At 40.5% G+C, this 15435-nt stretch overlaps 1 protein-coding gene across 1 annotated transcript in view; it reads left to right on the top strand.

Annotated features, from left to right (window-relative positions):
* Positions 1 to 7225, top strand: part of NUFIP2 (nuclear FMR1 interacting protein 2) — a 43095-nt gene extending 35870 nt beyond the window's left edge. The window contains exon 4 of the mRNA XM_088477758.1: positions 475 to 7225. Coding sequence (XP_088333884.1) covers positions 475 to 527 — 53 coding nt within the window. The 3' untranslated portion in view covers positions 528 to 7225. The remainder of the gene's footprint in view (positions 1 to 474) is intronic.
* Positions 7226 to 15435: the final 8210 nt, after the last annotated feature.

Raw genomic sequence — 15435 nt, 5'->3', positions numbered from 1 at the left:
TGGACAATATCCATGGCCTTTTTGGTTTTTTCTTGTTTTTTTTTTTTTTTCTGTGCATAAAAGATGAGTAAACTGAAGAGGTTTTCTCATCCCATCTCTGGTAACAAACTAGTCAAGCCTCTGTCCTGTTTAAGAGCTAAGCCAATGGGGGCTCAGTCCCTCCACTCAGTCGTTCACCAGAGGGGAATCATTTTGTCCATTTTAATATTGATGTTTCTTCTTTTTATTGTTAAATTAATGGTTTTAGATGTTTAAAACCTAATTAGGTTTAAAGTAAGTCCTCAAAATCTAGTGTTCCTGCTTATGTAACATTAAACATGTTGGAATATGTAATTTTTTTTTATTATTATTTTTTTTTTTATTCATAAAATAAAAAAATTCTGTCTTCCAAAAAATAAACCGGTCAAACTTAATTAAGAGTGTTATTGAATATTTACAACAGCCTAAAATTGTTCTTCTAATTTTGTTTTTCAGATCCCAATAGGATAATCACTTATAATGAAGCCATGGACAACCCTGACCTCTGAGACTGCTGCCAGGGGGATTGCTGGCTCTTCTTTTCATTGATGCATGAGAGACATTATCTGGCTGTCGTGCCCCTTTTAAAATAAATAAATCGTGCATAAAGCAGTGGGGAGGGAGGGAAACAAGAACATGAGTAGAATCGAATCAATGGATATATAATTATATAAATATATACATACAAATATATATATATATTTTGTTTAGATAACTATGTATAGAAAATTCTATCCATATAGAAATATATAATATAGTTATTTAAACAAATTAAAAAGTAACAATGTTATTCAAACAACTATGATCTAATCAGGAAACAAAACGTTATTTTCCGGTTAAAAAAAAAACAAAGAAACTTGCAAACCTGGTACAAATATTTTTGTTTCTTTTTTATCCCCACAATGGGATTTTGTTTTTCTTTTTGTCATGTTCAAACAAGACTGAAGTGCTTAAAGTTGACAAGTAGCTATCATGGCCATATTCACTCTTGCTATCAAGATACGTGGAATAGCTAACACACTCAGAGTCACGGTGAATAAACATTCTAGTGTACTTATTTGTCAAGAAGAGGACAGCACATATTTAGGGGAAATGCAGATGGCCTCACTTGTATTCCTCATCCTTTTTGTATCTATCAATGGCTTCTACTTATGACACTTATCCCCGCTAATAACAATGGACACATTTTTATGTTTTAAAAATAAGTTTGTATATTAATTTTTATTTTATTTTTTTCCAATTTCTTCTTTTCCGTTTTCTTCTGGAACTTAGAAAGGAAAAAAAATACAAACATAAAACACGCAAGCTGTCTTAAAATAAATTTTTTTCACTATTTTTGAAACCGGAGACAGATGCACTTTTACAATTCTGGAAATAATTCGGACAAACAGGTGTCTTAATTTTTGATAATTGGAATTTGTGTCCTATCGAAGATTAGAGAACATGCTTTAAAAGTAAAGAGCAAAGGTGAAAAAAATAAAAATAGCAAACGCAAAAGAAAGTATCTATTTAGGCATTTAATATATTTAAAAGTTATATAAAAAGAGTAAAATCTGTTTCCTGTTTGTCACTGTATGAAAGCTGAATCAGGTCTCTCTAGACTCTGGCTGCCTCATCTCGCTGTATGTTGCTAATACCTGTCCATTTTTTTCCCCTGCTTTTAACCTAACTGTTTCTCTGGAATATCAAGTGATTGCAGATGGACATCCTATTGTAAACCTCTGTGGCTCTGCAGGGGTTAAATATATATAGTTTTTGTTTTTTTCTTTATTTTAATTGTATACATCGAATGTCTTTATGAATCTTTTTTCATTTGGCCATACCCTCTCTGTAAGAGGGACATTACTGGAAGCTGGACTTTAGCAATAAAGGTATTGCCCCTTTCCATTAGAGAGTGGCCTGCAATGCATTGGATACTCCTAGGAGAGGTTTTGAGGCCTGTGTGCAGGTTTGGAGCCGCCCTCCTAATTCCTCTGTAACTGTTGCTTATACGTTACGCCAGCGGTCTTCAATCTTGGCCCTCCAGTTGCTGTGGAACTACACATCCCAGCATGCACTGCCACCTTTTTTATATAACCGCATGCTAAAACTATAGCAGTGCATGCTGAGATGTGTAGTTCCACAGCAGAGCTGGAGGGCCAAGGTTGAAGACCCCTGCGTTACGCCATGACCTCAATGCTTGTTTGCTTTACCTATATCACCTATACAGGGCTCTCTGAAAATACAAAGTACTGAGCTTTTATGCAGTCAATAGTTGTGAGAGTGCCTCTGCAACTGAAATAAAAAACGTTCTTTGGAATTGAATGGTGCTATATAAATATAAAATATATTGTTTTTATTATCATGTTGCGGCACCTCCAGCATTTCAAGGAGTTAATCTCTTGGTTGCAAGAAGTTCCCTCAACACCCCCAATTCTAGCTTTTACCCGTTTGTTGCGCTAGTGTTCACTAGAGTGATGGTGGCTCACTACAAGGCAGCTAATGGTATATGTGTGTCATTGGAAAACATTTCAGTAAAAAGGTTGCTTAATTCAGTTACAGCTCTGTTTAGGAAATTTTAAATAATACATATCACTAAATTCTATATTGGAATTTATTTATTTCACCGCAGGAACATTCACAATATTTTTATTCTTTGATGACCATACTGTACCTGTGCTAAGTTTTTGTTTGTGGTTTTTTTTTTTTTTTTAGTATATTGACTTTTTTGTGCCACTATTTAGATTTAAGGGAAGATGTATCAAGCCATGGGAGTACATTTACTAAAGCCTCTATAAGAGACAAATGGAGGTGGTGTCTGTAGATAGAGAAGTGAGATCTAAAATCACCAACATGTATTATTTTTAATGGTTTAAGTCAGTGTTTCCCAAACTCATTCCTCCTGGAGAACTAACAGTGCATGTTTTCCAGGTCTCCTCACAGAATCACAGGTGAAATAATTGGCTCCACCTGTGGATCTTAAAATGTGTCAGCCAGTAATGGCTATACCTGTGCATCAACTAGGAAAAATGGAGGCCATGCACTGTTAGTGCTCCCCGGGGAATGAGTTTGGGAAACACTGGTTTAAGTAAATCTACCCATTGGAGATGGAGAAAGTAGGGATGTTGCCCAAACCAACCCATCAGATTCTGTAATTTCAATGGCTGTGCTAGATTCAGGCTTGATGCATCTACCCCATAGGGTTAGATTAATAAAACTTCTAAAATTGAAAAGTGCAGGTTTTGCACATGCAGTCAACCCGATTCCAGCTATCTTGTATCTTAGACTATACCTTGATAAATGATCGCTATGATCAACACCTCTACTTTTCCCTTTTTAGCAGTTAAATCTGCCTCCTCAACTTATGCATTGCGCCTAAAGCTGGGTGACCACTTACAAGAATCCACACATCAGACAACCGTTGTGAACAGTATAGGTTGTTTAGAAATGTAATATTTGGTTTTTCACTTGAGTTTTTTTTTTTTTTTCAATTGTCAATTAAAGTAGCACAACATTTTTAGTGCTAAAATACAAAAACTGGTCTGTAAAAGACAAAGAATGGTTATCCATGTTTATATGTCAATCTAGAAAATGGCTTAATAAATCACTAAACCTAAAAAACTTGTTGATCTGACATAAACATTTTGAAACCTTTCCATATCCTTGGCAGAACATTTAAATTAAATTTGTTTGCAATGCTGCATCAGAGTATCTGATATCTACTGTTATATATCTTCAGCTAGAATTAAAGACTAAAATCATCAAGTTTTATCATTCACAGCTCCCAACTGTCATGTGACTGTATAGAGCTGATTGGCTGGAGCAGCATTTATCATAAGCAACAAGTTTTATCACTCGTTGTGAATGATAAAACTCATTGATAAATGAGGCACTAAAGGTCTTATGTAATAGCGTGTCATCTGCAGCTGCTGCGGGAATGCTTGCGAGTCTCTTCATATATTTAAAGCTGCAATCTTTTTAAAAGCAAAACCTAGCTGGTTTTGCATTTAAAATGGTCGCTTTAAAAATACGGGAAGACTCTTTAGAGTTCCCTCAGCAGCTGCAGACCGCACGCTGTTACATTAGCCCTTAGATGTTTCCTAATATTGCATTGGTGTGCAAAATATCAGACTCCAATCCGACCCTATCTTTCATTGTTTAATTTTTCACTAGATAGCTATAAGCACACTGCTGATTGGTAGTTGTGATTTTAAAGTACATTGTTAGTAAATGAGGCTGGGTACACACTTGGACGACGGATCGGTCAGTAGGTCCGCCGTCAGATCGGCTAATTAGTAAGCTATACACACTTACCAATCAGCTGCTTGATATGTCTGGACTGATATAATAACTAAACAGGCATTTAAATTTGCCTGCCCAGTTGAGATGTCCGTATCGGCAGTACTTGCAGCAATGGTATGGGCGAACGGCATGTCACCCGTACACACATGCAGAGTCACCAATATATCAAATGAAGCCGTAAATTATGTCGTTAACAGACATATCGGGTGCACACGAGATATATCGATCGTTGAACAAACACTCCACACAGTTGGAGGTGAAATCCTTTAATTCCTGACACCTATTTGGGTAGATACTTGTTTATCTAATTTTGCACATTGTCTATTTGGATCTGCCCAAAGTTTCACCACACTTTTATTTCATGGTAAATTTTAAGAGTTGTTTTTTTTTTTTTTTTGCCTTTACAGTAGGAAATGTTTTATTTGTGTAGTTTAACAACTTTAATACTGCATTACACCGCTGAATGTGAGGGCAGTGACCTTTGTCTATTTTGTTTTCCTTCTGATAAAATTGGGCATGTACGTCACTCTGTTTATACATACTGTGCAGTATTATGTTCTCATTTTATTACTTGTTAATAAAACAGTTCTCTGCAGTGGGATCAAGATCGTTTTCCATATTGCTGCTGTAAAAACCAAACTTTATAGAGACTGTTTTTATTGTCCGCTTTGCTGCCAGATTGCAGAATTTGTGCCACTGAATGCTATATCTGTTGGACTACTTGGTGACTATAATTTGTAAACCTATATATTCTAGTCCGTGTAATTATTTTTCAGGGAAAGACTTGGAACTGGTTATTTGCCACCTGTTTTAGTGTTTACGCATGTTGCATTAGTACATGCTAAAGGTAATCTCTCAAATTTATCTTCCAAATATCAGCAGACTGTGTGATTTGAATATGGGTTTTGGAAATACAGAGAAGAATGTGATATCTGGGTAAAGTTTAGATTCACGTTGCTGTCCTAGTTGTGGAGCGCTGTGTCCTACAAACTAAAGCAGCTAGGCTAGTTACTATACAACAGCATCCACTTTTATTTAAGGCTTCTCAAACTCCCACCCCCCTGTTATCCCAGACTCTGCTTCTCAACGTATTGCTTGGCTTTGAAAAAAAAAAAACTAATAGGTTACATTTTGAAATGGACTCTGAAAATAAACTGTGCACAGAATAGTGTAAGAAGACTTAACAGTTATTTAAAGGTCTAGTAACAGACTGGACTAAAGTTGGTAAAATGCATAATAATGATTTGTACTTGTCAAAACTTTTCATATTTTATCGCTTTTTAGATTCATTCATGTTTTTTTCTGAACATCATTTGAGTCAAAAAATACACACACTTATATTTACCTTCCAGTAAATCCAGTTTGAACACAAATGTAAAGCATAATTTCATACACCCAGAGAAAAGCAGTTTATGCAAGGTTGGGGGGCTGCTAATATATTACTAGCACTTGGTGAAAGCCCAACAACAAGAATTTTACAGATTTATGTACTAATGATTTTAGTCAACGAATAGGAAAAAAACAATGAAAAAAAATAGTTCTTGTGTCTTTGAGGGAATATGCGTCTACCCAAAAAAGTATATTTTGTGTGTATGTGTGCCAAAGTGCTTGGTAGCATCCCTCTTACATGCTAGTCCTGGAGAGAGAAAATATGGAGCCCTATGCACTTCCTCCCATTGCTGTCTCATTGTCTTCCTGTCAAAACTGGTGGTAGCCACGCAACTCCTGAGAGTCCAACTTAGTTCTGCTAGCCATCATTGAATGCAAAATTTGCACTTTTTATTTTGTTATGTACGAATTGTTACCCCTACTTTGGTGGCACTTAACGTAGCGTAGGGTTCATACAATGTAACTCATCGTACCAGGTTTCAAGCAAGTAATAAGGACATACTCTAAAGACCTCATGATTGTCAACCTCCTGTACCCAACCCAGGAACGCCTGTTAAAGGAGATGTAATGCCAAACAATAGTTTTAAATTTTTTTGTTATTTTTTTTTTAAATGTTAAACCACCTGTAGCCCTCCAATGCTTGGCACATACTGTTCCGATACTTAGAGTGGGGATTACTATATAAATTTGTGTTGAGGTGGATACTTTAAAAATTGAGGATTTGTTTTCTGCATGATGTTGCTGGTTCACATGGTCCTTGCCGCATCAACAATTTTGTGTACAATTCAAATAACTTTGGTGTAGAGAGCTGTGTATACCTGCCACCGTAGGATGATGTGTATCAATAGGAGTCTTTGGATCTGATCTTGGAGGTACATGCTATGTTGATGTGTATATTTGCACTGTGGTAAAAGACTCTCCTCTGAATCAAGCCCTCAGTCTCCCCTTGTCTGGCCGAGTGTAGGTTTAATCACTCCGATAAAAGCTTAGATCAGCACCTCTCTAGCTCAACTTCTAATTATCATTCACATACAATAACTAACAAGTCACTGAAGCTGTGGTTTGAGAGTACTGTGGCAGTATCTTATGACGGGCTGATGATTGGTGTAACTGATAATCAATATGACTTTTATATACTTTCAGTCTGCAATCCATAGGTGACCTTGCTGATCTGGGGTGTAATAATCAAATCTAATAAGCCTATAAATACGTCTGTGTGTTTGGTGTACTTAAATTCCCTAAATCCAAAAGTGGACGTTGCAATATAGTTAAAAACCTTTTACTAATTTTGTAAAGCTTTATACCGAGCACAATATAGAGGGAAGCGGTGGAATGAAACAGTAGCACTTTTAGTGTAGAACCATAAAATACTGTCAGTTACATGTCATTCACCATTTTATTGTAGTAAAAAATAAATTTACTAGGTTTTGCCGCAATAGAGCAATTCCCGCTACTTCTGAAGAATTTTGTTTTATACGAAGAAGCTGCTAATGTGGTTTTGTTATCCTATTAAAGTGCCATTACATAAAGTAGCAATTAAGAGAACTCCAGTTTCCGAGTCATTTTTATTTTTGATGTTCTGTAATATTGCTGTATTTTATGACTTAGTGTATGATACTAATTTTGTGGTTGCTCAGATTTTATGTGCTAAAAGCTGGCAGACGTACTACAGGTGAATAATGTTACCAAGATGTTTCTCGGGACCACAACGTGTATGGTTGCACCAGTGCGTGCAATTCTCTCGCACTCTCAAACCAAGCTGGGTACACACTGGAGCAATGTCATAACGACAAATTGACTACATTGCTCAGTGCGTGGCCAATATGCTCACAGCCACATGCAAAGTCATCAGGTTTGATGTGCTGCACGTCAAACCTGATGATATAGCACGCGACCTAATGTATGTTAATGAAGGCTCGTTCCGTTGGACACCCTGGACATCGGCTGTCTCAGTGTTAGCCCAGCTTTACTAATATTGTGGATACTTTCAGTTGCCCAGAAGATTGCTGGCAAGCATGTAAAGAGCTAAATTTAGAAGAAGTAAATAATACAAAACGTATGACAAATTGGGCAAGCTGTGTCCTATACAATTCAAATGTAAATCAGATTATTTTTCATGTGGTAAAGTCAATGGTAACGGTACAAAAATCAGAACATCATACTGAAAACACCAAGCTTATCCTGAAAGTGTATTTTACTGGCATACCGATAGAGAGGTACATTTATTTGTGAACAGTGGACACCCTTATGAACATTGCGGGTGTAGGGATTATTTTCTGATTTGCCCAATACATAAAAAGTTTACCCTTGGCATTCATATTGCAGAGACTTGTCCAGCAATGTTGTAAGTTAACTGTTACCACTACAGCACAGTATCGCCCCGCTGCCTCTGCAATGTTTTTTTTGCCAATTTTTGTAAGGGATATTTTTGCAACGCTACAAACCATGTACTCACAAAGGGGTTTTTCATGATAAAAAGGAACTTGCACATGCATAATGGGTAACCCATCAAGCTTATTATGAAAACTATTTCAGAGTGCATTAACTTACTATTCAGAATTGTCTAAATGATGCTTGCCATCCTACTTTCTCCTTCATCCACCAGGGGACACTGGAGATCAATACACTGGGGGTATAGACGGGTGGATGAGGAGCTGGCACTTTACTGTGAGTGACTCCTCCCCCTCTTTCCCCCAGAAGCCCCAGTTTAAGAATTGTGCCCGAGGGAGCCGGTCACTTTGGACTGAGCTCAGCCCACACTTGGTAGTCTTTCCATTTTTGTTTTCAGTTATTTTCATTTTATAGCTGCTCACAAGCATTGAGGACAGGCTGACAGTGAGATGCATCTGTCAGCCTGCTACATGGATGCTCCAGGGGGACCTGTTGCCACTATTCTAGAGTAAGGGCCGGGTCCCAGGCACCCTGGCACTAGCTCTGGGAGGGGACATACCACAACTTATAGAGGTTGTGTCAATGTCACCTTAAACAACCGCATCCTGTTGCAAGTAGCAGGTAGGTATACCTCTTCTCTTGACTAGCAGGAGACAGAAATATTTAGCTTATTTTTTTCCACTTTCCCCCCCTCTTTCAGACTGCTGCTGTTCTGCGGAGAGCTCGGTGAAGAGCCTCCAGTATCCATACAGCGGAAGTTACACCGCTGCAGCAGACACCGCATAGAGGAAGGTTTGGCTGTTAGCTGCGCTGAGCATTCTAACAGCACCTAGCTGACAGCCGCTTACCAGCGGGGGGAAGTAAGCTCTGGCACTGCTGTTACTAGGGGAAAGCCATATACGGAGGCCGGTGGGGGACGAGTTAGGTCAAGGGGGCAGAGCCTCCACAGTGCACCTCGGTGGGGGGTGCCAGAACAGCCCCTTAGCTCTCTTTGGCGCCATCTTGCTGATAACAGGTGCAGACACAGCAGCCTGTCACTCCAACGCTCTCCCTGTTAGGTTGTGAGTACACTGGGGTGTCCTTTGGGCTGTTGAGTGAGGGGGTTTATACATTAGGGAGGGGATATAGTGAGTTTTCTCTGTGTACATATATGTCCAATACATTATAACAATTAGAGGGACAGCTGCAAAAGCATCTCAAAAGATTTTTGCTTGCACTAAGTTAATTCAGTTATCTCAGTCAAGCTATGATGGTACGCCCATATGTGATGCTTGTCATTCAGGGGCAAACTTTTGGATATTTAATTTGGCAGTGGTTATGGCTGATCTATTCGCAGAAATGGCCGTTGCACGCAGGGATAGGGCATCTTCTATGAACCTGCCTAGCCTGTTCTGATGAGGGTTTGGCTCAACGCATGGGTTCTCCCTCTTCTGGGGTCAGTGCATCCGCTCGACCTTCCAAGAAGAGGCTTCTCCCGGCGGTCCTGCAGTCGGATGACTGACACAGCCTCTTTCGCAAGAAGAGTAGGAAGGTGAGGTGCAGACTTTTTCAGACCGTAATGACCTTCAGCAAACTTCTAATTTGGTTGTCCAGGGAGTGGAGGCCCATATGCTGGTGGTCCGACATTTTGAAAATGCCAGACGAAGTCACAGTATCTCCAGATGCATCTTTATTTGGAACAAAACAGATCTTCCATTTTCCCTTTTTCACAGGAATTAAACGCACAATTATCTACAGCTTGGCAGCATCCTGACAAGAAATTTGCCCAATCGGTTTTTGTCCATTTAACCGTTTCCAAAGCCAGTCACTGAAAAATGGGAAGCTCCGCTAGTAGATCCATCATTCTTTCAACTCCCTAATAAGACCACTTTACCTGTTCCTGTGGCTACAACCCTTAAGGAAAGTTCCGACCGTAAGTTGGAATCCTTAAAATCCATCAACTCTGTGGCAGGAGTGTTGCTTCATCCTGCTTTGGTTGGCTCTTGGGTCAACAAACCTGTAGAAAGATGGAGGCGGAGGAGTTGGAAAGTGGATTGAAGTGGGAGTGTGAACTTTATTGTTCTAGCCGAACACATTTGTGAGTCTGCTGTATACCTTGGTGAGGTGTCTAAGGACATAGGTCAAGTCGGATCCAGGATCTCTGCATCAGCTATTGCCCGCAGAGCTCTATGGCTGCAATCCTGGCAAGTTGATGCTGACTCCAAGAAAGGTGGAAGGCCTTCCTTTTGCACTTTAGGTGAAGAATGTTGAAATTGATTAAGAATCTAAGGATGTAACAGAGAGATATGGAAGGTATTGGAGATCTTCAGCTGGGGTGGAAGTTCTAGTTTATACACCACAGGATTTATTACCTTGAGAATGCGATATGGTTCAATGAAGCATGGGGCGAACTTCATGCTTGGCACTTTTAAACGAATATTCTTAGATGATAACCATACCCTATCTACGACTCTCAGAAGGGGAACCGCAATACTTTTTTTTTTTTATCAGCAAATTTTTTGTATCTACTTGAGGCTTTCTTCAAGGAACAATGACTATTTTTTCATAAGTCTGCAAATGATCCTACCAAGTTAGTTATAGCTGGAACTTCCATGGACTGTAATTCTTGAAAATCAGGCACTCGTGGATGTCTATCATAGACTGCAAAAAATGGAGTAGAATCTGAAGAAGGATACCTGAAGTTATGCGAAAACTCCGCCCAAGGTAAAAGATCAAGCCAGTCATCCTGTAAAGAGGATACAAAAGTCTGATAAATGTTTCCAGTTCTTGATTCACCCTCTCTGTTTGACCATTTGTTTGTGGGTGATAGGCGGAACTTAATTCCGTAGGACGTACACAATGCTCTACAAAACTTTGGATACGAATTGTACCCCTCTATCTGATACTCTTTGGGCAAACCATGCAGCCTGAAGATGTCTCGGATGGATGTTTTCGCCAATTGTGGAGCAGAAGGAAGACCGACTAGGGGAATAAAATTGGCCGTCTTTGAGAATCGATCCACAACCACCCAACTGGTGTTGTCCTTTGGACGGTGGTAATTCTGAAATAAAATCCATAGAGAGGTGTCTCCATGAAGCAACTGGAGCAGGCAAACGATGTAATGGGCCCATGACTTTATTGCGAGTGACTCTATGCTGAGCAGACTTGACGCATGACATGATGAACTCTCGAACGTCTTCATGGTAAGCCACCAGTAAGATCGCTGCAAAAATGTGTAAGTCTTAAGAATGCCTGAACGTCCAGGAAAAAGGGAGGTATGGGCCTATGTCAGTAAGCTTTTACGCAGTTATGGAGCAACAAAGATTTTGCCTGGTGGGGAAGACTAGTTGAGTGGGAGCAAAGACGAGAGGGTCCAGAATTGGGCAAACTTGAGGTTGATCCTCTTCCTCTTGTGCAGATAGCAAAGACCGAGGCTGGGCATCAGCTTTCTTGTTCAGGACTCTAGGGAGGAACTGAAGCTTGAAGTCAAACCTAGAGAAGAAGAGGGACCAACAAGCTTGTCTGGCATTTAGTCGATGAGCTGTTTGGAGGTAAACCAAATTTTTATGATCTGTAATGATGGTGACAGGGAGTCTTGCACCCTCCAGAAGGTGTTGCCACTCTTCCAATGCCAAGCGCATAACTAGTAACTCCTGGTCACCGATGGCATAATTTTTCTCAGCAGCAGAAAATTTTGTGAAAAGAACCCACATGGGTGAGTCTTCCTATCTTCAGCAGTTTGAGGCAGCATAGCTCCCACCCCCACCAAAGAGGCATCAACTTCCAGAATGAAGGGCTTTTCAAGTTGTGGTTGGCGAAGGATTGGTGCTGTGGAGAATGCTGTTTTTAGCTTTTGAAATGCCATTACTGCCGAAGAGGGCCAACAGGAAGGATTGGCTCCCTTCTTGGTGAGCGCTGTGATGGGAGCAACCAAATTCAAAATAAATAGTCTATAATTAGAAAACCCTAAGAATCGCTGGGTAGCTTCAGGGAGTTAGGTTGAGGCCAGTCCCCGATGGCACTCAGTTTGTCTGGATCCATCTGCAGAGAATCTCCAGAGATGATGTGCCCCAGAAATGGCATGGAGGTTTGCTCAAAGAGACATTTGGAAATCTTTCCATACAGACAGTGATCACGAAGACTGCATAAAACCTCGTACATGAAATCAGTGTGACTGCAGATCCTTGAAAAAAAATTGAAATGTCGTCTAGATAGACCACAACAAACTTGTAAAGGACGTCCCTGAAAATTTAATTCACGTAACCTTGGAACATCGCTGATGCGTTAAATAACCCAAAAGACATTACCAAGTATTCAAAGTGACCATTTCAGGTCTTGAATGCGGTTTTCCACTCATCCCCTGTCTTGATGTGGATCAAGTTGTAGGCCCCGCGAAGAACCAATTTTGTGAAAAAGTGAGCTCTGCGAACCTTGTCGAAAAGTTCTGAGATGAGTGGCAGCGAGAATCTGTTCTTGATGGTAATTAGATTGAGTCCATGGTAATCTATGCAGGGTCTGAGTCCCCCGTCTTCTCAACAAAGAAGAATGCGGCCCCAGCAGTAGAAGAGGATGGTCTGATAAACGCTTTGGCTAGGTTTTCTTTAATGTAGTAGGACATGGCTGCCGTTTCCAGAACCGAAAGAGGGTAAATTCGGCTATGTGGCATTTACCCAGTAATGAGATCAATGCCACAGTCCCAAGAGCGATGAGGAGGTAATTTGTCGGCAGCCTGTTCATTAAAAACGTCAGAAAAATCCTGATGTAGTCCCGGCAGAAGGGGATCTAGGAGGACTTCAATTGATCAGGAGGTGTGGCAGAAACTTGGTGGATACGAACAGGAAGTACACGAGCCGGACATTGAAAACAGCCCGGACCCCAAGCAAGAATTTGCATATTAGACCAATTCAGCGTAGGGTTATGTCTTTTAAGCCAAGGCAGGCCTAAAACTAGTTCGTAGGAGGTTTTAGGTAGGACTAAAAATTCTAACATTTCTTGAATAAGGCATCATACTTGGAGGGACACCAGGTGGGTACCAGAAGAAATGGAATCTCCCAGAATGACGTTGCCATCTACTCCGATAGGTTCAGCTTGCTGGGTAAAGGAATGACTAGTATACCCAGGGTACGTGCCAAGGATTCTGAAATAAAATTCCGGCGGCTCCAGAATCCACCAAGGCTTTCAATTCTTTTGTCCTTGACTTGTGGGAAAGGGACATTGATAACAGACTATCCATTAAATGGGATGGCTTGATCACTATCCCCAACTGGACGCTCCCAGAACTAGTTAGGGTCTCGCGTTTCCTGCAAGAAGAGGACAATTCTTGAGAACGTGGTCCGGAGCTGCACAGTAAAGGCAGAGTTTATTCTGGAACAGAGGGGTTCACTCAGCCGTGGTTAGCCAGGTTTTATTAACCTGCATAGGTTATTCTTTACTCATTGCCGGAGAAGAGGAACGTGCATCTAATAAAAACATCCCGAAAACGATCCTTTCGTCCTCTACAAGCCAATCGTTCTCTATGGCATAAGTCAATCTTAATACACAGAGAGATTACTTCGGAGAAGGACTATGGAAGATCCCAAGAGGCTAACTCATCTTTTATGAAAGACCATGTAAAAAGGCAGCCTTGAGGGTCTCTTTTTTTTCCATTTTAATTCAGAAGAAATGGTTTGAAATTGGACCACGTACTGTCCCATGGTACGGGTCCCTTGTTGGACTCGGAGGAGATCAGAAGAAGCCGAGGCAGTGCGGCCCGGCTCATCAAAGATGCTCTTGAAAGAGGAAATAACGTTCTCATAGTTGAACATTAGAGGATCTGCTTGTTCCCATAATGGAGAGGCCCAATCCAAAGCTGTTCCAGTCAGCAGCGAAATAATATAAGCCACTTTTGACCTAGACATCGGGAAATTCTGTGGCAGACATTTAAACTGAATTTTACATTGGTTGATGAAACCGTGGCAACTTCTTGGGTTTCCTTCAAAGCGTTCATGGGATGCCAACTGAAGACGAGACTTCTGTGTCACTGGAACTGGAGGATGGACTGGAGTATTCGAAGGAGAAGGAAGTAATGTGGCCAAGGTTGATTGGATGGAAAGTAGTTGCCCGGAGAGCTCTTGTAAATATTGAGCCACTTGATGTTGCGCTGCCTCCTGATCTATCATGCGAGAGCCTCAGCAGGGTTGCATAAAATTTCGAAACATATTTATTTGATTTAAATAGGGGTTTGTTTATTTTTTTTTTATGTTTAAAAATGTAAAACATTTGATTTTTTTATGAGAATTTTTTTTTTAAGTAAATGTTTTAATTTTTAAATGTTTGTTTAAAAAACAAAACAAAAAAAACAAACACTAACTTAAATACGTTTTTCTTTTATAAAATGAAAACTGATTTATTTGATTTAAATCACATTTTTTTGGATTTAAATAGGATACTTTATTTAAAAAAAAGGTTTTTATTTAAATAAAAAAACATCTGATTTAAATCAAATAAATCCATTTTTTTTTTTTTTAAATCCAATTTTATGCAACCCCGAGAGGCGAGATCTTTCAACGCCCCTGCACCCTAGAATTCTGAAGCTTCCATTTTGCCTGTACAAACTGTTACAACTGGCTCAGGAGGATCTCCTACTGAGGAGCTGAAAGCTGAGGTCCCAGGTTGTGGAAGGAATTGGGGGAGGCGAGGGGCCTGGATGTATGTCCTCCTCATCCACAAGTATTGGATGTTGGAGAGACCTGACCAAAGGTGCGGAGTGTAACCTGCTGGGAGGTGTTCACCAGTGACCCCCTCCAAGCGGGATATGGGTTTAACCTGCACCCAGCAAGCAGGCCGCATCCGTTTGGTCAGGTATCCGATACAGGTGGGAAATGGAGGGAGATAACACAGATGAGGCCCAGGAGAGTGTACTTTAAGCACTAGCGAGTATTCTGTACTTGGATATTGTACTGAGTGTGTGGGCAAGGTATCAGACGAACTGCTGGCACAGGAGAGTGACACTAGTTGTACTCGGAGGATGCACAGAGTATGTGGGCAAGGTATCCAGACACACCACTGGCACAGTAACTAGAAATGACTCGAGAGCAGAATAGCAAGGGAACCTGGAACAAAGTGACAGCAAGCCAACACTAGTAGAAATGACGTACAGACAAATTACTGTTGTCCAGAGCCCAGTAATATACCCCAAGGTAGCAGTCCATTGGAGGACAGCATCAGCTGACAACAACCCTGCTACCATTGGACAAAGGGTCGGTCAGGTGATGAAGCCTATCATGGCTGTGCTCATGACGTCAACCTCGGTAACCATGTCACGGAGCAGCACATGGATGTCCAAATGCACATAAGGCATAATCCCCAGCGGGTCACTAGCCGCCGCACCTGACGTCT

This window comes from Taudactylus pleione, unplaced genomic scaffold (genome assembly GCF_031769625.1).
Source record: "Taudactylus pleione unplaced genomic scaffold, aTauple2 ptg000203l, whole genome shotgun sequence".
Classification (NCBI taxonomy): domain Eukaryota; kingdom Metazoa; phylum Chordata; class Amphibia; order Anura; family Myobatrachidae; genus Taudactylus; species Taudactylus pleione.
Note: the sequence above shows the minus strand (reverse complement) of the source record. Positions and strands in the feature narration are given on the sequence as shown.